Source organism: Sylvia atricapilla, chromosome 9 (assembly GCF_009819655.1).
Source record: "Sylvia atricapilla isolate bSylAtr1 chromosome 9, bSylAtr1.pri, whole genome shotgun sequence".
Taxonomy (NCBI): Eukaryota; Metazoa; Chordata; class Aves; order Passeriformes; family Sylviidae; genus Sylvia; species Sylvia atricapilla.
The window spans coordinates 21,660,536-21,687,779 of record NC_089148.1 but is presented as its reverse complement, the minus strand read 5'-3'; the positions used below and the strand labels follow the sequence as shown (position 1 = coordinate 21,687,779).

The following is a 27,244-nucleotide window of genomic DNA, read 5'->3' as shown; positions in this document are numbered from 1 at the left end:
GATAAAAAGTATGAAATAAAGTAGCATAGAATCCAGCATGTCATGTAAATTGAGATTATTTGAAGAAGTGCTGGTTCATCCAGTTGGTTCACCAGCAGAAGGAAGGTTCTGAATTTGACAGCATTTTAATCTTGAAATGGCTTTGTATTGCAAAAATACATGCTTGTGGAAAGAGATGGTCTTATATATTGTATTGTGAAGTGGATGATTGATTCTCTATAAGATCACTGTTCTAAACATGGGGGTAGGGAGAAGTCCAAGGGGAAATTTGAATATAGTGAAATGAAGAAGGAATTCCATTCTAGATGCTTCAGAAATCGCCAGCTTATATTTACAAGCACTCTTTTGTGGTATCTCATGCTTTTCCTAATGTGAACAATTATAAATTTTGGAGGAGGTAGGGTAACATGGTTCAGTTTCTTAGAAATCTGTCTTGAGTGCTTTTTCATTTAGGCAAACAAATACACATTTAATGGGCTAATAATTTCATTCTAATTTATAATTCAGAGAGCAATTTGGAAGCCATCTAGGAGTTGAGTGTTAAGAGGAGTTAAATGCAAAATATTTAATAACTGTATTAACTTTTTCTGTAGTTGGTGTGTGTTCAGTGATCGTAACAGCTAGCTGTATTTTAAACAGAGCATAACATTTTGGTAGGATTTAACACGTAAATATTTTGAGGGTTGATTAAGGAGAAATATTTTAATTGACTCCTTAGTTAAGGACCTCCCTCATTAGGCTGATGAGGATGGCTCCAAGGAGGGGGGTGGGCAGCACTGATCTTGCTTCTCTTGACTGCAGGGGAGTCTACATTCTTTACTTAAGGCATTCCGCTTGGAAGCTTAAGTTAAATGATACGTATACCCCCTCTTAGCAAATGTAATTGTTCTCATTTTAGCTCTTGTAGTTCAACCAGATGTACAAGGTGGAAGCTAAAATGTTTTTTAATTAAAAACAAAAGCACTTTAAAATATACTGGAAGAGACCAGACAGACATGTCTGACCTTTCATTACTCAACAAGCTATTTGAATGCTATTTGATGTTGTGCAGATCTGAGAGCACAATAAAGAAGGATAAAATTTTCAAATTGTGTGAAGAGATTTGCCTGTTAAGGTGAGAGTCTTGGGTAATGAGGGAATAAAAGACAGAAGAGACTGGTTGAAGTTGGAAATGAAAGTCAGGCTTTTAATTTTTGCTAGGACTACTGGGATGAGTCACTGGTTGCTTGAGGGGAGTAGGCTGTATGGATCACATTCTGATAAGAAGTTGTAGGACACAGATAAAAGCATTTGTTCATGCTTGCTTCTAAAATTTGGTATTACGTATTTGCAATGGGTGAATGTGAAAAAATGAGTGACCTTTGATTAGCTGCCTTAACTAGCAGGCCTGGTTTACTGGAAAGGCGTAAGCAGTTTTCAGGACTGCAATGATTTAGGTATTATAGAAATGGGATGTAATTTTTAGGACCAGAACTTGAAAGTTTTCAAGTTAATATAAAGTATGGGGTTTTCTAATTATTTTTTTTCTCCCCTAAGAACTTTTAAATCTACTTGAAGACAGTAATATTTTATACAAAATCTGAACTAAATCTAGGAATGTTCAAGTTTTCTCTGCAACCAAATATGGATTAATTGCTAAATTCAGATTTTAGGGTTTTTTTACCCATTTAGTTGGGAGACAGTTTCAGACATATTTCTCACCTGTTCCATTTTGTTGAAACTCTCTTCTATTAGACAGCAACTGTAATAGTATTTCACTTTCTTAGGAATGAAGCAGGTCTTTAGGCTGTAGTTTGATCCTGCTTGATGTCATTGATGATTAATATCTTTCATGTTTTGGTCTATGGAAAAGTTGCTTTTGCTGTGAAGTAAACAATGATTTTTGAGAGATTTTTGTGTGATTTATGATCGGTTTTAATTTACATTAAAAAACTCCAACAAACCAAAACTACTTTTATCATTGATTACTGTGCTCCATTTTAGTGAATGTCTGAAAATAAGCCAGTGCCAAATCTAAATGGGAACAAGCTGTTCTTGCAAAGCTTTAGGGTACTTTGCAGTTATTTCTTAGCCTTTGTTTTCTATCTGCTTTGTGCTTCAAAGTTTTCAAAAGTAATTTATCCATATAAAATTATGTAGGGTTTGATGTCTGTCTTTAGTTTGATTTGGCTTTTAAGGGGGTAGTTATTACAAAGTAAACTTCTTATTCATCTAAATCTGTTGAGCAGTCAGGTCTGCAGCGCAGTCTTACAGGTAATTCAACTTGCACAATTAAAGGGGTAGCAAAATGCAGTGAGGACCAAGGTAGGAATGACATGATGTGCTAAATTCCTTTTATTATTGGATTACATTCTGTCATGTTGTACTGATTGTCAGAGCTTCATTAGGGTTACTAGTCAGCTGTTGTGCCTACAGTGCACCACCTGCAAGTAATTTGCAAAAAACCTTAACTTTATTCCCTTGAGGAAGAAATACAGGATTGTAATGGCTTGTAGAATGGTGTCTTATTTTTTTTATCTGGCATTAGGTCTGTGTGAAAAGGTTTCAAAAAGAATAGGTAGGGATTTAAGAAAAGCTGGATTTCACTTAATTGTTTAAGAAATCTGGTTGATATTTAACTCTTTCATCACAGACTTTCAAGATTGTTGATGTAAAGGTGTATAATGATTCCTTGCTATTTATTCTTTCTCATTTGACAGCAATGGGAGTTTAAAAGATGTTGTGCCTTAGATGAGAGGGAGTGATGGTGCAGTCTGAAAAAAAAAATAGAGGCAGATAATGCCATTTATGTTAGCTTTCAGTTCCAGTGAGAGGTTTTCTTTGCTAACTTAATGTTTTATTTTTTTATACATCAGTCTTTTGAGAATCTTTCTGTGGAGTCTGGGGGTTCACTACATGAAAGGGATGATATTCAAGGTAAGTTATTCATTTGACATTGATAAACACAATTTTGAAGTCTGTGGGGTTTTTTCTTCTAAAAAATGTTCTTAGTAAGTTGCTTGGTCACTTTTCTACACCTATGCTGCATTTACAACTTCGCTGTGAAAAAAAAAGTTGCTGCAAATGTTTCATTTCTTTCGTAAATAACTGACCCAGGTTGCTTTTTTTTGGGGGGTGGGTAGAAGAACTAAGGCCTGAAGCACCTTCTGTGTGTTGTCACTGGTTGATTGGTGTTTTGTTGGGTCACTTTCTTGAAGAAAGTTATGCTGACCATATGACTACTCCAGATAAAATACTATGACCCTTTAATTTGTTCTAAAACCTCTGTCAGTCCTGTTTAGAGTCAACGAGCATTAAAGACCAACTCAAGATCAGAGCTGCTTAAGCATTCACAGTTGGCTAATACTGGCTTTGCTCTCAGTGTGTGGTCATGTCTAAAAATCACCTCTTTGTGTTGGATGCTTTATTTGCAGGACATCTTCGAGCAGAGGAGGTTGATAGCATGCTCCTAAGAAATGACAGTGGAATTGAGTCGGCTCTGTCCTATGCTAAAGCATGGTCAAAATATACCAAGGATGTAGTCGCATGGGTAGAAAAAAAGCTTAGTTTGGGTGAGTGGCTCTTTCTGGCATTTAATCAGCTTTGTCATGATGAAATTAAATCTGTTGTCAGGCCTCTGTGCTGCAGACTGTCAATAATGTGATTTCTAAATTAGTAGCTGTTCTGCTGAAGTTGACAGAGCTATCGTGCATTTCCTATAGTTATAGGCCTGTAGCAAAGTGAAGGTGGACCCCTCTGTAGTCTGATTGTTAAAGGAAGGCTGTAAAAAGCATTTAGCATGTGTTCTAACTGTTGTATTATAATGTAAGCAGTAACCGTGAAATTTTTTTAACAGAGCTGGAGTGTGCTAAGAACTTGGCAAAAATGGCTGAAACTGCTAAAGCTGTTGTTGGACACCAGGTGAGTATACCTTAGGGACTTTATCTTACTCTTAAATCTTTATTGGATGGCTTGCCCAGGAGTAAAACTCTAATGTTGAGGAAGGGATTTTTAAGCTGATACAGAATTGATTTATGCAATAAAGCAGTGGTTAAAGATCTGCATCTTGTTCCATTTCTTATGGAAATTTGTATATATAATACTATTTTTCTTCAATATGCAGATCCAAAATAGTCTTTTTTCTGACTAATATCTTATATGCTTTGTGATTTGGACATGTACACTTTTTTCCTAGTAAAATGCATCACAGATGAGAAATTTGTAGTTTTCTATGTGGAGACCTGACATTCATACCTTTTTTTGTAAATAAATTACTAAATTTAATTGAAAATGTAGTTCAGTTATACAGACATTTAGAATGTCATTACAGCTCTTTCTTACCTAGAACATCGATATGTTTTGTGTCATTTTAGGATTATATGCCATTCCAGTCAATATTCATTAATGCTTTTCAAAATGATATCGAGAACAGTCAACTCTGGCAACAAACAGCTGCTGCTCTCCAGTCTAACAAATTTGTGCAGGTATGCTTCAAGAAAAAGACAAAAGTATGTATAATTTTATATAATATTTAAAAGAACAGACTTCTATATGCCTTTAATGTACTGCATTAATATTTCCTATCTAGCCTCTTCTTGGAAGGAAAAATGAGTTGGATAGACAAAGGAAAGATATCAAGGACCTTTGGCAGCGAGAACAGAAAAAAATGGTTGGTAATTTTCTCACATCTAATGGTTCAGTCTTGAATTCTTCAGAAGGATGAAACTTTCACACTAGCATGTTATGCACTTACATTCACACATGGTCTCTAGGGCTTAGTGGAAGTAGATGTAACTGTCCATTTCAAGGCAATCTGGTATTTGTAAGAGGTTACCTTTCAATGACTGGGCAGCATACAGACCTATGCATAAGGATCTTTAAGCATCTTATCTTATCTTTAAGCATCACATTAAGTAACTGAAAAAATAATGTTGTTTATTCTTCTGCTTTTCCTTTTGCTGCATTCTGCAGCAAGAGCTAGAAGCTGCTCTCAGAAAAGCCAAGTTGCTGTATATGCAGCGTCAAGATGAGTATGAAAAGGCAAAATCCTGTACTGCTCGTGCTGAGGAGGAACATCTTAGCTCAAGTGGAAGCTTTGTGAAAGATTTCAGCAAGCAACTGGACAAAAAACGAAGACTAGAAGAGGAAGCTCTTGTAAAGGTAAAGAGGTTTTGTTCCTTGCTTTTAAAGTTAAGTCTATACTGGTTTTATTCATGCTTTCCCAAGGATGGTATTTGAGTAAGTTGAGTTTACAGTTTTCATTTTCATGCTATGCTCCTTTGGGTTTTTGTCTTACAAGGGAATCTCAATACAAGTATATTGAGTGGAGTTGTTTTTTGTTTTTAGTATCAAGGCCTGTAGTCCATCAACTCTTTATACTTGTGTTTTCTTTAGGCCGAAGAAGCCAATGAACACTATAAAGCAAGCATGGCAGAGGTTGAAGAAAAAAGAAATTATTTGGAAAGCTTTAAAAGTGATGTTTTAACACAGCTTCGGGAGCTTATTTACCAGTGTGATCTTACTCTTAAAGCTGTAAGCATGATTTTTAAAATACATTTTGCACAGATACTTTTATATTGTTAAAACTAAGACAAGGCCCCATAAACACTGTTTTAAATAGAAAGCTTTCAAAGAACAGATGTCAAGCCAACAGAAAAAGAAGGAAAACTTTTAAACTATTTGTGTTCTTCTGGTAGGAATTAAAAAAAAAAAAGAAAAGTGGGAGGGGTATTTCACAAGCTGTTGCCTTGCATGTACCCTGTACCCTACACAGTCCTTATAAATATCCTTTCAAAATTTTGGTGGCAGTAGTGTTCCTCTGTTGCTTAAGAGTACAGCTTTCTTTGCTTTGATTAGTGCATCAGCAAAGACGTTTGGATCAAGCCCAGAATGGACATTAACACACTTCAGCCTTGATGGCAGTCTGGGCTCCTGCAGGATCCACTGTGACTAGCAGAATGTACTGGTTTATTGGTGTAATAGGGAAGTGATGGTCAAAACTGCATATGGCATGCACAGTTTAAAAAAAAAAAGCTTGAAAAATGTAAGAACTCATTATGCAAAGAGATATTTAGGGTTTTTTGTTTGGTTGTTTGTTTACATGAGATAATGAAAATTTGATGCTGGGGTGGGGACACAAAACAAAACATCAAACTTAACCCTGTTCCACAAGCAACCCTAAAACCAACCCATAAGAACAGTAGAAAGTATAGACAGACTTGTCAGTTCAAGCCTATTTAAATTGCAGAGTATTTTGCAACCTGGAAGCTCCTGAAACAGTTGTGCAGTGTCCCCCTTTTCTGGTCTTCGGCATGTGATAAAATCTTTTTCAAGTGTTAGGTAATTTAATGAAGGAAGTGTTCAGTTAATCTGTCTGCTGGGACAGAGTCTTTTCCATTTCATGTCTGAAGACAATACAGAGCTCACCTGGGTTTGGAATTCCAACTACTTCATCATTGTAGTGATGACTAATATTCACTCCAGAACATGAAAAAAGCCTTTTTGATAGCAAAAGCTGTTGCTGTTTATCTTGATCAATCCAAAGTTAGAAGCAACTGGAATTGACTTTGCTAGTGGGAGGATTCAGTAACCCAGAGAGGAGAGAAATACTGGTGTCTCTGTTACAGACAAAACTTGTGCAAGTGTCTTGAAAGTCAACTGTAAAAAGTAACATGTTACTGTTTTCTAGAAGTTTTCTAGTCTTATTGCTCAAGTTATCTTCTGTTAGGGTATTAATTTAGGTTGAGCAAAGTGTAAGCGGAATATTTAGTAAATGACACAAATAATGAAAATCTTTTTCTCCCAACAGGCAACAGTTAACCTCTTCCAGCTGCAGCATGCTCAGGTTGTATCTCTGCCAGTTAATTGCCAGTCCCTCTGTGAGAGTGCCAAACTCTATGACCCTGGTCAGCAGTATTCAGAGTTTGTGAAAAGTTTGCCAAAGGATGGTGTTCCTGTTGAATCAGGTTGTTTTGAAACCCAGAGTTCCCAGGTTGATGGGTAAGTGCCAGAGTACAGGTGGCAACTGCTTGGTTTAGAATGCAACACTTTGGTACATGTGTTTAACAGTAAAACACTATTTTTGGAGGAACTAAAGGAATCCTGGTGTTTTACCATGCTTTACTATTCTTTGTCCCATCTTTTAGATAGTAGATTATATATAGTGCTGACATTAAAATTTCTATATGAATTCTAAAGGAAGAATGTCATTTCATGCAATAATAATTGCTAAAACTTTGACAATTGTTGTGCAATACTTGACTTGTTACTAATTTAATATAGATACTAGTTAATAAGAAAAATGTAAATTTTGGACTTAGTAGTGTTATGGAGCAGTAATACCTGATAATAAGTTTAGAAAGTCTGAAGAGGTAGTTTTCCTCTTCTACAGGCCTTGCTGCTATATACAGTAGCTTCTTTCATATTGTTTACATTTGGCAACTTTTTGGCAGGAAGTGTCTCTTGATTTCTATCTCATGCTATGTGCCTAAAAAAAGCTCAGAGTCCATTTGCAGGGACATGTTATAACTTAATTATTTTTTTCCAACCTGTATGAAATAGAAGTTTTTATTGTTAAACTATGAAAGATCCAGCTAATGTGGAAGTAAAGACTTCAAGACAAAGACAACTCCTTGTGTCAGCATGCCAAATGCATTTCCACCTTTAATTTGTTGTAAAATAGTTATCTTGGCACTAAAGCACGAGAATATCCATTTCAATCTGTGTGTTTCACAGTTCTACAGGAAAGCGTCGTCATCGTTTTTCAAAAGGAAACTAAATACAAAAAACTGAATGCTTGAGTCAGAGTTCTACCAACAAAAGGCAGGAAATTTAAAGTTGAAGCTGAGATTCTTAATTCTTGTCTGTAAATTTCCTGCCTTTTAAGACTGATTTAGGCTATACTCATAAACCTTGGCTTCGGGGGATTTAACTATGTAGCTCCCTGAGAAACTGATGAGCATGAGATTTCCAACACTTGGTGTGATCTCTCAGCTGTTTACTGCTTGACATTTATAGGAGCATGTTTTTCCTCCTCCTCTGTCCTCATCTTTTATTGTCCTTGTCACAGCCTTGTGATTCTTCATGTGCTTGATCATTTTTATTGTTTGAGTCTGCATTAATTTAAGGGACTGTTCCTTGAACAAATGCAGATTTGAATGTTTTTCAGTCCCTGTTTCCCTTAAGCTTGATAGGGTAGAACTGATTAAGGAACAGCTTCCTGACTTTTAAACTTGGCCAGCAGGCCATTTTGTCCCCAAGGTGCTTCAGCATTTTACATGAATTACTGTTAACATTATTCTGTTCTTAGAATGAGAGTGGATTTTCAAAATGGATTGACTCTGGCAGCTTTAACAAATTTTCTGTGTATTTAAAAAGCACAGTATGTGAACATCTCTGTGTTTATAGGTGGATGGTCCTGATAGCTGGTCAGAGAATCTTTTGGAGGGGAAAGCATAATCATAGAGTACAATGGCTTCTGATTATTCTTACCTTCAGATGAACAGATAGGCTGCAAAATAATGTTTATCATGCATGAAGACACGTGGAAAAGCTGATTCTGTCTGGGTAGAGAGAAGACACTCAAATCTCACATACTTAATTGAAAATAAATGGCCACTCTTCTTGTAATTTTATTTTTTAATTTTGGAATTAAATTTAATTATGAGAATGACATGAATGACATGTCAAAAACATATGTTCATCAATAATAATTAAATGTAGCATTTTTAGTGCCCAGAGATAAAAAAAAGCATTACTTTTCATTAAATTCTGTCTTACTCATTCTTTAAATTATTTTTTTTTCTGAAGGGTTTTTAATAAGCAATCAACAAACAGCATCCATACATCCCACGGTAACTTATCTCAGTGTTCAGGAGATTTTCCTGTTCAGACATTAGATGATGTGGGAAGCCCAGTTTATCATCGTTCACAGAAGGTTAGAGAGAAGAGATCTTCCAGCAACACAGATATTCAAGGTAGTTCTTCTATATTTCTTTTGGACCTCAGTCTCTAAAGAAAAAAATTTAAAGAAAAAGTAAAATTAAAACAAAAATGCTTGGTGTATCAGTCAGAAATGTAACACTGAAGGGCTAAAAATGTATTATAAAGTTCAAAGCCCATAAAACATTATGTACTTGAGCATAATAAGGACAAACAGAAAACTGTCTGTATGCATTCCTAGATTCTTTAACAGGAAAGCTAAGATACAATTCAAACATCAAGTACTGTCCAACTCAGTGGACTAAACTATCTCAATTAGCTCTAGCAATTGAAACTCCATTAGTTTTGTAAATTTCGTGCTGATTGCAGGTCTTCTGCAAAAGCACAATTGTCAAGTTTCTGAAGTGGATTTTCTTAGCTCCTGAAGCTTTTACAGGAATATATGCCCTGGGGTTTTTTCGCTATATTGCATGTTCATGTAACTTGTGCAAATTTTCCTATTTTAAATATACTCACAGTTAGTTTTCAATTTAAAAAAAGGAAAATTTTGTCTCTGACATTTGGAATTAGCAGACTTTCTTTTCAAAAGCAGTGAGAGGGCCACCACCGTTCAGATCATGGTCAGTTGGCAACCAGAGTGGAGGAATGTGCAGTGACTCTGAAAGTGCAGGGGGAAGCAGTGAGTCCCGATCCATGGATTCTCCATCTGCCAGCCCAGGTACAGCTACCCTCACTGCTAGACTAATCTGAAGTCTTTCTCCTGCTCTGTTGCACATTAATGAAGGCATCATTATTAAATAAGCAAGTATGGAGCAGAGCACATAATGAAAAATGAACGGTTGGGTGGGACTGATACTTTGAGCTTCCTGAAAATTCTTCTCATCTGCTAGGGGATTTTAAAAGACGACTTCCCCGAACACCCTCAACTGGGACTATGTCATCTGCGGATGATCTTGATGAAAGAGAGCCACCATCTCCTTCAGACTGTGGTAATGTTGTTTCTGTACCTGAAGTCCCCACAAGATGCTTTTTGCTACAGTGTGTGGCTTTTCTTTTGAATATTCTTAAGAAAAGTACTTTAACAAGCTGTGATTATCAACAGCATTGTTTTTCAGTACAATATGCATCCACTTGAGGTTGAGAGATGAGGAATAATGTTCAAGTCATTTGAATGAATTGATGCAGGATTGTCTTTATATGTTTAGGTTACTGTATGGGCAACCATAGAATGTTTCTAGTGTTTTCACCCTCTTGAGGTAAAGCAAACGATCCACCAACCATTCCCTCCAGACATTTGCAATTAAATTTAGCTGCATGGTGCTGAGTTACGTAAGATCGCTTCTAAACTTTGACACGAAATGCACAAATACATAGAGTTGATAAGTGGCAAATAGGAAAAAAAGTGGATCCAAATGTTTAGGGTAAAAACTGAGATTTTACCCTCTTCAGCTAAGATATGTGAGTTCAATAAGGTCTGTCCCAGATTTGACGAGGTCATTTCTAATTTTCAAATGAATTTTGACTGTATAATGACTATGTTGCCACAGGCATTGAAACCTGAATAACTGGATTATCAGAACTACAGTACTTATAAACTAATTTTGAAATATTTGTGGCACTTGCTCAGTAAAGCCCTTAGGAATTTCTTTACTTAGTCTTTATTTCCTAAATGTATACTTTGCCTTCTAGGAAGGAGCCTGTGGTAAACAGTATTAATTCAGATCTAGACTTAAAGCATGGCAATGTGTTAATGAATGCAAGCTTTCACTTGGAGTGTATTGTTTAATCAGTGCTTGAGCATATAAGAAGCTTTCGAGGCAGTTAACTGAATGTGCTAACTTTGTTACCTGTAAAACAAAGGGGTTTGGTTCACAGAGTTGTTGATAGCATTTTTAAGTAAATTGCCTGAAAAAATTTGGACAAAAAAGAACCAGTTCTATCCTTTTTACTTTTAGAATCCTCTAGAAAATATTTTGATGTTGTTAGAGAAAACTGAGAATCAGTGATTTTCTTACTTATTTTATGTGGCTTCTGCCCTGAGTGTGTGTTAATTCTTCATTGCTGTAAATATATTTTTTAAGTATTTCAGAAATACTATAGGCCGAAACAAGTAATATTTCATCCTTTAGTACAAGATTTCAAAAAGTATAAAATTAAACTTCCATGAATTTTTGCCTGAGATGCAGGGCAGTTGGAATTAAATGTCCTAATTTTTTCACATGGCCACAAAACAGGAGAAAATGGAATACTTAAAAAGGCAAAAATGATTGATTCTGCTTTTACACAAGATTGTTTGATAGTTAATATCTCTGCTATGTGAACTGTGATGTCATTTTGCCTCCTTGTGATTGAAATGTTTATGATTACTTTGATAGTTGCTATCATTTACAGACTTGTGTTCTGCAGCACAATGGTTAAAATTCAGAGTAACTACCACCCCAATAGTAGATACTAAAATGACTATAACGGGGAAATTCTCTTCAGGTTTAAATGATCTCACATCTGAAACTGCAAATTCTCCAGGACCTTTCAGAAATGCTAATATGTCCAAAGCAGCACAAACACACAAACTACGGAAGCTGCGAGCTCCATCTAAGTGCAGAGAGTGTGACAGCTTAGTGGTATTTCATGGAGCCGAATGTGAGGAGGTAAGTTGAAAATCAGTTTTAATTGCTGCTTGGGGTTTATGTAAAGTTGGGAGTTTTGAAAACTTGAGTTATGTTTCTATATAAAAACTGGAGTTTGTGGCTCGTATAATCACTGTGAACTTAAAGCAGAAGCACACCATACTAACACGTTTTGTTTTGCTCACATATGGGGGGACAAACAGCAGAAATATTTCCTATGGTGTCAGATTGTATCAAGCCATGTGCTTTTTTGTTTCTTCCCCTGTAGTGTTCACTTGCATGCCATAAAAAATGTTTAGAGACTTTAGCTATTCAATGTGGACACAAAAAACTTCATGGAAGGCTTCACTTATTTGGAGTGGAATTTGCCCAAGCTGCTAAAAATATTCCTGATGGCGTTCCTTTCATCATCAAAAAGTGTACATCAGAAATTGAAAGCAGAGCACTGAATGTCAAGGTATGATCAAGTTTGTTCATGCTTAAGTAAGCCACAATCTTAAAAAAAAAATTCTCTGAAGCTTTTAATGCTTTCGATATCATCTGTGTTTTACAACTCCATTCAAATTGAAACAGAGGTGTGCTGGCCTTTTAATTTTAGGGCATCTATCGTGTGAATGGAGCCAAATCAAGAGTTGAAAAGCTTTGTCAAGCTTTTGAAAATGGAAAGGATTTGGTTGAGCTCTCGGAACTCTATGCACATGATATCAGCAATGTTCTCAAGCTGTATCTCCGCCAGGTATGGAATTAAGAGGGCAGATGGAAAACTAAAGTGCTGTAGTATATCTCTTCAGTACAGTACAAAACAACTACCCCTTTTCAGCAGTCCTACAGAAGCAGATTGAGCAAGTGCCTTGTATAACTGCAGTGGCTTCTTTATTTACACATGGAGCCTGCGACAAGGGCTTGAAAAACTGCTGGGATTACAAGATGTATTCCACATAGATATTGTGGCTTTTTTTAGTACCATATGCATAACAATCTTTTGTTTGTCTGCTCACAGTAGTGTTTAATTTCTAAAATCTTTCTGATTAGTGCATTTGCCTGTCTTATGTGGAGTTTAAAAGATTCTCATGTTCTTGCCTCTTTATGCAGACAGATGCTGATATATTGCTACTAACAAAAATTTCATGAAACACTCATAATGGTCATGATGTGTTCATTATGGAGGGATTATCCATCGTTTTCTTCTAAAACAGAGCTTTAAAGCTTCATGATTGAATTGTCTGAAACAGTTTCAATACATATGTGAAAAAATGAAGCTGGGATGTTGCCCAGTGAAATTATTGAGTCACTCTGAAAACTTGTTAACCCTGAAAGGAATAATCCTTAAAAAACTGCATGGTTCTGTCCTCTTCCTCATGTTGGCTGTCAGAGATGAGCCTCCCAATCCTACGATCATCACCATTAAGTGATTTTGAAAAAATCTTTTTTTTTTTTTGTCTTGAAATCTTATTTCAATAAATTGTGATAAATGATCAGTCCTGGAGCTATTGTAGGAAGGGGTTAGCAAATTATTTCTGGAAAAAGGTATAGGAAGGAGTTTTTTGTTAGCTGGGATTGGACTTGAAAAATTTTGAGATTGTTTAATCCTTCTTCATTAACTCAATGTCATCATCTGAGAAAAGATGCTAGACAAGAAAAAGTTGAAGAAAAACAGGACGGAAATTATTAAAATTCAGGTTTAAGTGTGTTTCTGAAATGTTCATATTTCTTCAGCTTCCAGAGCCCTTGATTTTGTTTCGACTTTACAATGAGTTCATTGGACTTGCAAAAGAAAGCCAGACTGCTAGTGAGGAGTTGGATGCTAAACAAGCTAGCCCCAAAGCAAAGACAAGACAGTCACTCTGTATTGAACTGAATAGGATCATCATTAAAATTAAAGATCTTCTCAAACAACTGCCTGTACCAAACTATAACACTCTTCAGTACCTTATTGGACACCTTCACAGGTAGGAAAATACCTCAAATGCAGACTGATGTTGAAAACTTAACTTTATAACCATTCTTCAGTCACATTTCACTTCCTTGTCTCCCAGATCGTGGTTTGTATGATGATGTACTAAACTGATGATTACCTATAAAAATGGGTAATACTGGGCTATAGCCGTGTTATTCCTTAGAATGAGAGACATTCTTTTCCCCAACCCCAGAAATGCCAAATAGCCACAAATAACTTTAACAAATAGGACATAAAAACACGCTGTGTGGGAAGTTCAAGCCATTGTTAAATGTAGTCTGCACTGAACATTCTGCCTGCCTACCAAATTCACTTTCAGTGTTTTATTGTCTCTTATCCTCTTTAGACATAAGATAATATTGTAGTATCAAAAGTATTTCTGAAGTAATAAAACCCTTTAACTGTTGGGGGTTTCTTTTGGTTTGGTGTTTTTTTTTTCCCTCTTTGTACAGAGTTGCAGAGCAGTGTGATGAAAATAAAATGTCAGCCAGCAACCTTGGCATAATATTTGGCCCAACTCTCATCAGACCGCGGCAAACTGATGCTACAGTTTCTTTGTCCTCACTTGTGGACTACCCTTATCAGGCCCGGGTAGTGGAGCTGCTCATAACATACTATGAAAAGATATTTGATGTCTCATTGAAACCACTTCTGAGCACTTCTCATTCTGAAGAAACAGCTGGTATGGTCAGAGTTGCTTTATCTGCAGATGAGATGGAGTCACAGCAGCAGAGGAAATCGTTTGCTGCTGTAAAGGAAGTGAGTGACTCTCTTGCTGCTACAATATTACCTGTGCCGTATTAACTTCTGTGTTGAATTCTGGAGCATTCCAGAGCAAATTGCTAATAAATCTTTGTGGGGATTTTTTTGATGATGAGTGCCTTTTCTGTTGAGTTCTCATTTTCTTCTGCTCTGACTTTTCTTAGCAGGTTGTTCAACTAGTTCCAAGTGAAAGAGCTTCAGAAACAGCTGCACTCTTTTTGGAATCAAAGAATAGCCAGAATACAAAAGAAGAAGTAGATACATCTGTAACTGGTTAGTATGCTGTTGACTCTGGGTGTGAGTGAATAAGGAGCCCTGGATGCATTAGATAATAGTGCATGGAACTCTGCACTATAGACAGAAGCAAGTGATAAAACCTGTTTATCACTGCTTGATATACTGTTTATTTCTGTAAGAAGAGCAGAGAATTAAATCTTTCTAAAGGCTTTTAAGAAATCTGTGTTTATGGAGTCAAAGCTTAAAGTATTTGGTAAGAGAATATAACAGTGGTTTGGTTTCTCCCTTTTTTTTAAAAAAAGCAAACAGAACAAAGCCATAATTATGCTGTGACTGCATTTCTGAAATCCACTACAATGCTGTAAACTAATAGCCAGCACTTTATATTTTGACCACTCTTCCTCCAAAATGTGTACCATTGCCACTGACTAGAACTACACTAGAAGGCTTTGGAAAGAGTATTTGTCTGACAGAATAATCAGAACATTATGGATATCAGTATTTCTGCTTTAAAAACCCCAGGTTTGCCAACGTAATTCTAACTCAATTTTTTTTTCTGTTTATCTGCCTGTGTTACTACAGGGGTTTGTTTTAATGTAGGTATGATTTCACATACTTCATTTAGGATTAACTGTGCATAATCCCTTTTAATTTTACTGATTTTCATCTGATGTTACCAGTTCAGTCATGTCCCATACATCAACAGTGTGACATCCTGAAACATACTAAAACTGAAATATTCAGAGATGGCAAAGCACCAGCCAAAAAGTGAAGTATCTGTTTTATCTTTGGTTACAGCTGTACAATACGTGTTTTACTGCTACTGAAATGCTAACATTTGGTTAGAGTAGGCTATTCTAGTATACAAGCTATCCCTAAAAACTGTTATCCCTTTAAAATACCAACTGTCAAGGAGTCATTGAAGCCTTGTTGACTTCTCTTTATACTTAGTGCAAAGATCCAGTCACATCTATTTATGTGTTTCTAGGTAATGCTGTGAGTCCAGCTGCAGAGCAAGACAATGATCCATTCATTTCTCTAGGTGAAGACTCCTTAAAAATGAACTTACTTCCGGTGAAACCCAACCATCAGATTGCCAAAGTTCCATTGCGGGCTCCAAGGACAAAACCAGCATCTCGCCCTGTCAGCCTGCCTGTAGACCGAATACTTCCTTCATGTGTTTTGAATGAAAGAAATTCACGAAATGCAGGGGCAGTAAGTTCAGAGAAGCTGGGCAGAAGCCCTACCATTGAAGAAGTCTCAGAGGTGAAGGCACTCCCTGCTGTTGATACCTGCTGCAGACTTCCTTATTACGACACCCAGATGCTGCGAAAAGCTTGGGACAAGCAGTACAAACAGTATGATATCACAGCAAGGACAGCAATGATCATGACTAATGTGCCCCAGGAGATCCGAGGACTTGAGAGTGCAACTGCAGGTTCTGTATCATCCTCATGCAGCCTAGGTAACAGTTCAGCTAATGCCATTCTTCCTAATAAGCCATATTCTGTTGTTGGGTCAGGAAGGACAGCAGCAGAAGAGAATGGTCCTGATGTTAATCCTCTTGCTGCCTTTAGGGCACCAAGAACATTGCAACCACCCCCAGGAACATTTTATAAACCACCCTCTAACAAATTAAAAGAAAATGGCGAAGGTTCTGCTAAAGCTTGTGCATCAACCAGTGCTAACTCTGTGCTCCCCCATGATAATACTGTGAAACTGGCTAGGAGCTCTGCACTTCCATCAGGTGATGCTGAACAAAACACAAACGAACAGAAATCTAGCACAGAGGATACTCACCCTACAGATCTGAAGCCTGCTTATCACAGACTGAGGCCAAAAAGGATCCAAGAACTGGAACACAGGGAAGCTCATTTTGTATAGGGTGCAAATTCCTCTTGGACTATATGCAATTTGTTGATGTTGCCAGTGGAAGCTTCCCTTTGCCTCCTTACCTTTGCCTTTCCTTGAGAATCCCACTTTTGTGCCATATTTGAGTTATTTTTATATATGCAGCATTTTAAAAATGGGGGGAGACCTGGGGAACTGTGAATTAAATAAGTCAAACTTTTTGTAGTTCAGTAGCTTTCAGTAAAGATGTAATACATTCCCAGTCTAGAAACAGTTAATGGGTTCATTGAATAAGACACTGAGCTTCATTTCATTGTGTGGAATGGAGTGCTTATTCATAGAGAAACAGCTATTTTTTCTTAATAGATGTTATAATAAAAATGGAAGATTTAATGTTCTCTGTCTTAAGCATAAACCAAAGCTTGTGCTTTGCTCTGTAAAAGCATTTGTTCATTTTTCTAATCTGTGCAATTAAAGCTTTGCTCTTGAACAGGCTTACATACTGGCCAGCATGGCCATAATTATGTATCATATGTGTATATTTTAGGCAGACATGGTTATCTGTTGCCAGTTTTCTATGTTGTCACTTTTGTTTTGTTTTGTTTTGGTTTTTTTTTTTTGTACAGCAGGGATGCACTTACTGAGCTTTACTATTCAGAAGCAGCAATCAATTCACATCTGGTTTCTTGTATAGCTTAGCGAGTGGGGCAAATGTGCACAGCCTGTTTCACTTGCGGGCCCTTCTGGACACAGTTGCCGTGGTGCTGTCTTTCCCAGGTGAATGACGAGGCAGTGATTTGTTTGCTATAGATCAGTTTCACCACGTAACCTGGTGTAACTGAAATGAAGAGCTTTGTTTCCAAATTTCTGTGAAACAGCTAAAGATAACCAAAAATCAACATTAGTAGGTGCATCTAATGGTTTTCACTTTGTATTAAATGATTTTTATGTGTACACCATGTTACATTTGCTTTAAAATATATTAACATGTTAACATTTCAGTGACTCTATGGCTTCTATATCTGGATTTCTTCTAACTTATTAAAATACAGATGTTTGGCCTTCACAATAGTGTAGTACTCTCCTGCATCTCTCTCCTGGGGTTAGGGGGTGGCACGCTTTTCTTTATGGGATTACAATTAGCAGGACCCTTTCTTGCATACTGTACAGTTGTTTTAGCATGGTACTTTCTAGTGATATAAGTACCAAGATGACTCTCAAAGGACAGCAAATACAAAGAATCACTTTGCTGTTTTTGCAACAGGAAATACACTGGACTTTAATACACCATTACCTTTGCTAATCTTCCCAAAACACCGCAGATAAAATCCCACGCTCTGTTTGGTGGACATAATCCGATTTTTACTTCCAGAACTCACAACGTTGGACTTTGATTCTTTGTCGCATTTCCACGGAAGCAGGACTTGCATTCTTGGCAAAGGCCATCCTATCACTGGATGGTTCTGGCTGTGCTCAGGGTAATTTCTTTGGTGAGCTGTCTTTTATTACAGAAAAGCTGGAAGTCCCATGTGCTGCTGTCTGCATAGAATGGTGTTGGGAGTTGCTGAACAAAGTATGTGGAAAGGCTTCTTGACATGGATGGGAACTTGTTTTATTTTGACAATAGAAGAGTGGACTTATATACCTGCAACTGGTTAATGAATCATTAAAGACAGTGTAGCATAACTTCATAGTACGATTGTGAAAGGATCAATATTGATTAGGACCACAAGATAGCAAAATCATTTGTGAATTATCATTAAATTTATTATCTCACTATATGTAAATGTTTTAGCATGTCTAGCATTGAATATGGTAATGGCTTAAGAAATTAATTAAACTTCTCGATTTAATATTTTTTTAATTTAATAAAGCTATTTGGCTAGTGTGATGGAGGGTCTCTAGTACTCCCCAGAGCAGGCTCCTGAGATAGAGAATTACAACAGTGAATACTGACCTGTGAGAAACAGACAAACGTTTCTTAACCGAGTCATAGTATCAGTTATTACTGGCTCTTGCCATACTCCTTCTTATGTAACATCCGCTTTCATATTTTGCTAGTCCGAAAGATTTCAGCTCTTTCTGATGTGTTTGTTTCCCACAGCGCCGCAGGTGCCAGCGGGCTGGGCCGGGAGCGGGGAGCGCAGGGCCCGGTGTCCGTGTGTGGGGATTTGTAGGTGTTTTACAACCCCATGTTATTTCAAGGGAAACATCCATTTCAAAAGATGATTTACGTGTCCGAGCTGTGTCATGCCTTCAACTGTTTTTATGTAATACAAACCAAGTAGCAAAGGCACGACTTTGGAAATGGAAGTCTTCGCAGGCCGTGTAAGAATTACAACCCTGCTGCCCGGCGTGGCTGCAGGGGCGGGCCCGGGCCTTCTTCCCGAGCCTTCCCGCCGGCCCCGGGGCCTGCAGGGGAGGCTGGCAGGCGACGGCTTCAGGGCCGCAGTGTGACTTCTGAATTGGAAAATTTTGGTGGACGTTTGCAGGATGGTGTTGCGGCCGTGTTTCTGTTCGGGCCCGTACACTGAGGGCGGTGCCTGCCCTGTGAGGGAGCGCGGGCCGGGGCCGCCCGCGGGAGCGTGAGGAGCCGGCCGCGGAGCCTAGTGGAAAGTACTGTGGTTTCCTCTGGAATGGGAAACGTGTCGGCTAGTTCCTGTTGTTTCTTTTGGTTCAGATGCAGATTTTCCTCGGTCTTGCTTTGAAAGGGCTTCACGCCGATGGAACTGCAGCAGTCTTACCCACCTGCCCCGGGTGACAGGCTCTGGGTCACGCCAAGTGCCAGAACCCTGCAGCTTGAGTTCTGGGGAGGAAACCTTTTGCTGTCAGATTTGTTCGGTAATTGCATTTTCTGAAGTCGTAATGGGCTGCCTCATCCCTCTTAAAGCTTTGGCACAGTACCGACTTCTGTAAGTCGCTGACCTAATTAGTCATGACAGCTGTTTGTTTAGTAGGGCCCCTGATGCTACCAGAACCACCCTTCTGAAACTGGGTTTCAAATACAGGTTTTGTTCAGATGTGAAGAAATACAGAAATATCAACATCTACTATGGCCTTGATTGTGCCTGGGTAGGTCATATTGAATATTTGGGAGGATTTTTATTCAAGAGTCCTTAAATTCGCAGATTGAGCTGTTCTGTATCAAGCAGGGGATTAAAACAATCTCCTTACAACTGAGCAGTGTTATTCTGTGAGTGCTAACTGCAACTAAGATATGTGTTTCTTTGCTGCCAAGCTGAACATTTCTTCAGAAACCTTTCTCTTTCAGCACATGAGGTAAGCTTTTGTGCTAAGTTTTTAAGGTTTTTGTTGCTTCTGTGTAGGAAGTCTGTGTTTTGCTTGCAAATTTGTGACCTCTTTAGCTTCCGTGTAGCAGAGGCCTAATGGAGCTAATCTGAGAGCTGACACGGAACACTCTGCGGAGGCAGCACAGGTATGGTAACATTGGTAGCTCAGAGTGTGTTTGTACTTTTTGAGTGACTTTACCACTGTGGCTCACCATACAGAGTGATCTCAGAGCACATCAACTTCATTCTGTGTGGGTGAAACTAAACTGGAATGTGTGTTCCAGTGCCATACCTGATGCATTGCAGCTGCTAATGCACCTTTAGTGCATTCAGTCTGTGCCTAGAGCTCATCTGAAGTAACCCGTAGGGAAATAGTGCATAGATCTTGGGTCCTCAGCACCCACTGTTTCGCTATAGAGCTGCTCTTGTTGTCCATCCCACCTGCCAGTGCACAGGTAATACGTTGGGAAAATAGAACAATGTTTCAATTTCCCATTAGTAAGGGGGAGGGGGGGAGGGACAGGGAATGTCTGATGTTTACAAATGGTGTCATTTAGATTATTCATGGAAATAAGTCTTGCAGAAGGATTCTTTGGAGACAAGCCCATGTGCATGCCCATTTATAATCATAGAAAGAGGGGAATTCTTTTTATAATTTAGAGATCCAAGAGACCCTTGCAAGATGTCTCACTCATAGATAGAAGAAAAAGCTATCCTAAACCTTCCAAAACATTAAATGTTTGAGGAAGGTATATGCTAGGAAAATCCAATCTCCTCAGGCCTTATGCAGCTGGATGACAGAACATTGTCTATATGAAGTAAGCTGAATTATGCCAGAAGTAAAAACATGCTCTGTGTGTTTCCACTGCTTTGTACTTGTTTATCCACAGATTGGGGTGATTAGCCCACTGCTGGGTTTGCATAAGAATGGAATCTGTTTAAGATTCCACATTTCTCTGTGATTGTCTTTGATTCATAGAAACACACCTTTCAAACAGAAGCTCCATGGGGCCTTTTCTTAGTCTCTCTGATTTTTTTATCATTTGATCCTGGTTTGACAGAACTTCTTGTCTTTCAGATTACTCCTTACTTATTTCAGAGGCCTCTGAAATATGCAAGAAACTTAAAAGCTTCAGCTTGGGTTTTCCCCAGTTGTTTGAGATAGTTGGGTGCAAAACTTACCTTAACTCAGAAAGCCCCAACCTGTGTTTGTGTTGTTTTCTTTTCACACACATAGATATATCTGTTTATTGATATAGGATATATTTATACACACCCACTCCTACAGTTAGTCTAGGCAGAATTGTGTTAGCATTAATTGTGTTAGCTTTCTAGTGAGCCTGTGTCGAGGGACATGGTCTTCTACATGCCTAAGAATATCGCACAGGTTAGAAAATGGTTTGGGTGCTGGAAAGCATTGGTGAACATTGGAAGTGCTGGCCCATGAGCACATCCAATGCACCCAATTGTGTATATTTTCAAAGCTATATTTTCAGGTAATTTTTGAATTCTCCTTATTTTAGAGAAATATTTGCATGTGGTACTAGAGATATTACTGGGGATGTTTTTATAATTTGCTGGACAAATAGCACTTAATCAGACTTGATTTTTTTAGTCAAAAGTCAGGAAGCTTGGAAATAAGAAAACAAAATTCTGATATTTAAAACAGCTGTTAAAACTCTGGCATATGTGTGTGAGGTAAGGGGGTATCACAACACACATGCCATGTTACCCCATGTATTGCATGTAAGTGCTCATGGAGCACGTCACCAGGAACTTTTATATTGTGAGATATTTACTGTAGGCATAATGCAAGAACTGTCACCAAACATCTATTTCCACTTACTGCTTTCTTTATGTTCTGATACGTAAGTGGAATGTCTCATGTTTTGTTGTTGCTGGCAACAAACTTCAGATCTTTAGGAAATAGCTAAGTCATAGTGATGACTCTGGGTAGAGCTACGGTGAAATTGTACAGTGTGCTCCTTAAGCTGAACTGTATTTTACCCTCCCATTTAAAGTGATAGGCCCTGCATAAACTTTCTCTAGTTCTGAAGATTCCTTTGTAAAGCTAAAAAGCAGAAATGGGTCACAGGAGCAGCTGATGTAGTTGACCATAGAAAACAAAATATACCCTACCATCATCCAATTGTGATGTAAAAAATCTAATTAGGAGAGATTAGTTTAATCTGTTAGAGCTGTCTCAGCAAACATGTGTACAGCAAAAAGAGATCCGTTTTCTTAAAATAACTTTCCTTAGGATTTTAGAGGTAAAATGCTTGTTTGCTGGATAAAACAATTAAATTATCTGTTTGCCTCACACATTGTGGTAAGGCCTAAACACAGTTTGCAGCTGAGAAGCAGCACAGTCCTAGTTTCTTTGCTTTGCACTGCCGTTAGTCAGAATTAGCTTCTATCTGTGGCTGTATGAAACTTTGTTTCTCCGTCTAGATTGAAGCAGGCTGGATGTTATGTGTGATATGAACATATGCTCAACATAAATTAGATAAAAGTCACTTGTAAAAGAGGAGGTTGGCATGGAATCATAGAATAGAATAATTGAGGTTAGAAAGGACCTCCAACATTGAGTCCAACCTTTGACCAAAAACACCACATCAACTAAACCATAGCAGTAAATACCATGTCCCGTAATTTCCTGAACACTTCCAGGGATATTGACTCCACCACCTCCCTGAGCAACCCTTTCAGTCAGTTCCTCCTGATATCCAGCCTGAACCTTCCCTGGCACAGCTTGAGGCCATGTCCTCTTGTCCAGTCACTGTTTGCCTGGGAGAAGAGGTCAACCACCATCTTTGCCCGGAGTTTTTTTTCTCTTCAGTGGAGTCTTGGAACTCCAAGGCCACAGGTGATGGTGGGGGGAGGAAGGGAGAGAGAGAGAGCACAGGCTCAGGAACACTGATGGACAAAAACTCCTCCACCCCTGGTCAGATCTAAAGCAACTCAAACTTGGATCAGTTCCCTGGAGCTCCAGAGAAAAGTTCTTAAAAGTCTCTCCTCCTTCGGCCCAGCGGCTCTGGCAACCAAGGCCCAGAGCACGGCCACCGTGGTGCTGGCTCAGGGCCAGATGCTGGTCTGCAGTCCTCCTCCTCCTCCTGTCCCCATCGGAGGGGCCGGGAGGGGACAGAGGGGACACGGCCAGCCCTGGCCCCTGTCCCACAGGCCCAGCAGCCCTGGCCCCGGGGGGCCCCAGCCCGAACCTTGACTCACGAGATGGTGTTACCTTTCTGGTGGCCAGAAAAGGAAAGAGAAAAGTCACCGGAACTTGTTCAAGACTGTGTTTCCAGAGGCGTAGAAACACTCCCAGTCGTCAGCCAAGCTGTCAATCACAATCCGTGCTAGAACTTCCTTGTGAAAAAAAAACTTTTCACATCCATGCTAAACCACCACAGGGAGGTAAGAAGATTCAGGGCGGTAATGCCAGGAGAGAGGGAGGTAGAAGAAGCAGAGGGAGAGAGCAGGCAAGAGAGGAAAAAGGGGTGAGAAGAGAAGAGGCAAAGAGGTAAGTGGTAAGAGGTAAGAGTGCAGGGAAAAGAGCGGGGAAAAAGAGAGTGGCAAGAGGGGAAGGAACAAGAGGTAAGAGGAGAAGGAAAGAGGCAAGAGAGTAAAAGGTAAGAGAGTGAGGACCTTGTTACAATACATTGTATCTCCTTTTGTGATGAATATTATAATTTACAGTGACCAACCAGTGCAAGATACAAAACCTACAAACTTTGCATGCAATTTATGAGAACTACTAAATTACCATATCATCTTATATTCTAAACGCTAAAGACTACTCTTCTTATCTACTTTTTCCTTGATGCCTTGGCAGGGTGGAGACAGACTACATTCTTGAGTCCTTTTGTTTTCTGTCCTTCAACCTATCTCCAGTTAATCACCATCTTCCTGCCTGCCATGCCTATACCTCAAAGCTGGCCTTCATTTTTATTTCACTCACAGATTTTATATCTTCAGTATTTCTTACCAGACAATCATATCCATAACCCTTCCTGCCCCATCTTTCCCAACAGTCCTGCTGGTCACACTGTTCCTGATCCAGGCCAGGATGCCACTGCCCTTCTTGGCCCCCTGGGCACATGCTGGCTCATGTACAGCTGCTGTCAATCAGCAACCAGGTCCTTTTCCACTGTGCAGCTTTCCAGACACTCTTCCCCAATCTGTAACACTGCCTGGGATTGTTATGACCATTTGTTAGATGGTTGTCACACTGGCCAATCTCCAGCCAATCTGGGACCTCCCGAGTTTACCAGGATGGATGATAAATGATGGAGAGAGGCTTGGCAAGCTCCTTTCCCAGTTCTGTCTGTACTCCTGAGTGGATCCCATCCTGCTTCATCAACTTGTGTCTAAGTGGGACAGCAGGTCACTAGCTGCCTCCTAATAGATTGCAGGGGAGATTTTCTGTTCCCCAGCCCTGTCTACCAGCTCAGGGGAGGCTGAGGATAACCCTGGCTGCCCTGAGGATAACGAATCTTTATGTTGAAGACTGAGGCAAGGAAGGCATTAAGTACAAAGGCCTTTTCCTCATCCTTGGTTACGTTTCCCTCTGTATGCAATAAAGGATGGAGATTTCCTTTGGCCCTCTTTTTGTTGTTAATGCATTTATAAAAACACTTTTTATTATTTTTCACAGTGGTTGTCAGTTTGAATTCTAGCTGAACTTTTGCCATTCTAATTTTCTCACTATGTGACCTAACAATGTCCTTGCACTCTTCCTGAGTTGGCTGCCCCTTCTTCCAAAGGTCACAAACTCTTTCTTTTTCCCTGACTTACAGTGAAAGTGCCCTTTCAGCCAAGGCTGGTCTTCTTCCCTGCTGGCTCACCTTTCAGCACATAGGGATGGCCTGATCCTGTGTTTTGTCACCCTTTGTGCCAGAAGCCAGGTTAAAGAGAGTGGTTTAGGTGGCACCTGTGTGCAGGGGTTCAATGGCCCTGCAGTGGTTCTGAGAAAGAAGCAGAGTGTAGTGCTCTGCTGTTGGAGCTGCAGTGAGCTCTGGAGGAAATCTAGAGAGTGTTAAATTTGGTGAAGCTGTTTTGTGAAGGTTTTTCAAAGGTGTCCCCAAAGTCTTGTGAAGGGGAAATAAAAAGGCAATTACTGTCACGTGCTTTTTACAATTTTTTTAGTAATGAAGGCTGGATTATTGTTCAGCTTCTACTTGGAAGAACAATCACAGGGAAGCTGTTGTAGGGCTTATACAGTCATCACCCAGCATGAGCACTGGTGGGAGGGTTTGCTGCATTGCTGTTTCAGACATCCTTTACAGATGAAAATCTAGAGGGAATTCAGTGTTCACTCAGTTCATAAGTGTAGCAGTCTTCTGATTTTAGGAGGGTGTTATCTATGTAAGTGAACTTCTTTTTTTGAAATTTAATTTCTTTCAGTGCCTCTTCTTTTTCTGGTTGCAGCAGTCCCAAGCCACACTGAGATCTCCACCATGACTAATCACTTCAGAAGTTCATGTACCTGCTCAGTCCAAGTGGAATTCTCCACACATTATTACTAGGTACTATTCTTTATCATGGTTCTGCTGTGCTTTTTTTATTATAGTGTTTTGTTTTCCTTGAAGTAGTAAGGCTTGAATCTTAACCACACTGTTAGTTTTTCTGAGTAATGCCCAGATTCAAAAGGATATTACAAGACTGAAAATTAATTATTATTTATTTATTCTGTGCATTCATAAAGAAACTATTCTTCAATCATTTAAATCCCATAAAGCAGTAATAAAGCAGGAAGTTGATGCAGGTAGCAAATTTAAATGATTTGTTTGTTTTTTAACAGTCCCATTTATCTGATACTTGGATTTTTATGTCAAATTTCCTTTTTCCTTTGGAAGGTAAAAATTCCTGGTGGTTGTAATGAGTCATGAACCTGAAAAACAGAGTATGGTTTAAATTCTGTGGTATCTACTAAAATGTAATGGGAGTTGCTGCATTTAAAAACATAAAAATAGGAGATCCTGTATTTTTTTAAGGAAATGGCAACAGAATGGACTTGCTTTTATAAAATCCATTTCAGACTCTGCTAATCAAGAAACATTTTTCATGTCTGAGTGGTAAACTTATTTGTATCATAATAGCTAAACAGTTTTATATAAACTAATGTCTAGTAGTAAATCCATCTTTTCTTGGAAAAAAATAGTTTAAAACGACAGATTGATTGTGATAAATGATGCAACTATTAACTGCCTTCATTATATGCAAGTCCAAGTTAACAGCCAAATTTAATGTTCATTACTTTTTTTACTCAAAAGAGATGGTTTTCCTCTCTACTGCTTTTTGGTGCTGATAAGTGTGTCACAGGAAGTAGCCTCCAAACAAAGGAAACTCACGATTTTTCATGCATGATAATGTATCAAGTGCAAAATTAAATGGTGCAGACAATGAAAGGAACCGATCTCTGTGATAACATAATCTTAAAATAAGAACAGAAAGCTGTTATTTTGCTCTGAGGTCTGTTTCTGCCGTCAGCTGAGAAATGGCAGTCTATCTTTTGCCCTCAGGTTAATCAGAAGTATTGATGCAGAAGAATGAGCTTTTTTAGGCAAGTCAGACTTCTACTCTGGAAGAACTGGATCCTTCGGAAAAGACAAAAGGTAAAGTATTAATCTTTTAATTTCAGGTTTGAACCATGCACTCCACTGGATTAAGTGACTGCTACATTTATCAGCATACAGAACTCTCAAGTCCCTAAAGAATCACATGTGATCTTTGTAGGGGTCTGTTGTCTGGTGCAGTTTGCAAAGCTGCTCTTACAAACATAGAATAGCTGTTGGGATTTTCTTTGACAAATAATATTTGTACCAGAAGAGTTGTAGGTAGTAATATTTATATATTTTCACATAAAAGGATCTGTTGTTAGAAAACATCATGAGCACCACTCAGCTCAGGAAGGTTTGCTTTCTAATTTTAGATTTGCTCTTCACACTCAGCTGTTCTTGGGTGTGATTCTACTTAGGACCTTACAGTTCACACAGACTGTGTCTTTTTTAGTGTGGCTGAATGACATAAGTAAAGGAAAAGCCAAAAGTATTTTAAGTACTTTCAAATGCTCTTAGATCTTATATTTTGTCTTACAGCAAGACTTCATTGCAGAGTCAACAGTTGACTCGCAGCCAATTTAAGCTTCTCACATTTATATGGTGCTATCACTGTGCTTGCTCCATTACAGCTCTCTCTGGATATTATATTTCTCCATGCATGTTGCTGGGATTTCTAGCTATTTATCATGTGGTTCTGCAGGCTTATGGATGCTTTCTGATACTTCTAGTGAATTCTGAGACACCTTTGGATCCTCTGGATAAGGTCCACAGGAAAGAATTAGAGGTCTGACAGCACTGGTCGGTCCTTACCACAGAACACGTTGTGTACCAGGTTGAAAGCAAGCTTCCCCTGGGATTCATACTTCAACCTTTTCCAAGACAGATTTCCTCCTTTCTCAGACAGAAAGGAGGTACCAAATTCAAGTCTGAGGATGTTGTATTTCCTGGGCGTGAAGAAAGAATCAACATCTGAGCATTAACACAGTAACTCTGCAGCAAAGGTGGGCCAAGGAGTTTCACCAGTTCTTGCCCCTCTGAATT

At 38.7% G+C, this 27,244-nt stretch overlaps 2 protein-coding genes across 8 annotated transcripts in view; both read left to right on the top strand.

Moving 5' to 3' along the window:
- Positions 1 to 17,422, top strand: part of ARHGAP29 (Rho GTPase activating protein 29) — a 46,865-nt gene extending 29,443 nt beyond the window's left edge. For 2 of the 7 annotated variants that reach the window (XM_066325229.1, XM_066325236.1), the window contains 18 exons: positions 2,856 to 2,916; positions 3,414 to 3,551; positions 3,836 to 3,900; positions 4,353 to 4,463; positions 4,568 to 4,648; positions 4,951 to 5,139; positions 5,374 to 5,511; positions 6,788 to 6,978; positions 8,788 to 8,954; positions 9,509 to 9,637; positions 9,810 to 9,908; positions 11,404 to 11,567; positions 11,815 to 12,003; positions 12,145 to 12,282; positions 13,263 to 13,495; positions 13,956 to 14,262; positions 14,430 to 14,538; positions 15,491 to 17,422. In XM_066325229.1, the coding sequence (XP_066181326.1) occupies positions 2,856 to 2,916; positions 3,414 to 3,551; positions 3,836 to 3,900; positions 4,353 to 4,463; positions 4,568 to 4,648; positions 4,951 to 5,139; positions 5,374 to 5,511; positions 6,788 to 6,978; positions 8,788 to 8,954; positions 9,509 to 9,637; positions 9,810 to 9,908; positions 11,404 to 11,567; positions 11,815 to 12,003; positions 12,145 to 12,282; positions 13,263 to 13,495; positions 13,956 to 14,262; positions 14,430 to 14,538; positions 15,491 to 16,386 (3,405 nt within the window). In that variant the 3' untranslated portion in view covers positions 16,387 to 17,422. The remainder of the gene's footprint in view (positions 1 to 2,855; positions 2,917 to 3,413; positions 3,552 to 3,835; positions 3,901 to 4,352; positions 4,464 to 4,567; positions 4,649 to 4,950; positions 5,140 to 5,373; positions 5,512 to 6,787; positions 6,979 to 8,787; positions 8,955 to 9,508; positions 9,638 to 9,809; positions 9,909 to 11,403; positions 11,568 to 11,814; positions 12,004 to 12,144; positions 12,283 to 13,262; positions 13,496 to 13,955; positions 14,263 to 14,429; positions 14,539 to 15,490) is intronic. The other 5 variants (XM_066325233.1, XM_066325231.1, XM_066325232.1 and 2 more) reach the window with 5 other exon arrangements.
- An 8,769-nt stretch (positions 17,423 to 26,191) lies between these two features.
- The window catches only part of ABCA4 (ATP binding cassette subfamily A member 4), a 64,339-nt gene continuing 63,286 nt past the window's right edge, over positions 26,192 to 27,244 (top strand). Inside the window, exon 1 of the mRNA XM_066325227.1 lies at positions 26,192 to 26,257. Coding sequence (XP_066181324.1) covers positions 26,192 to 26,257 — 66 coding nt within the window. The remainder of the gene's footprint in view (positions 26,258 to 27,244) is intronic.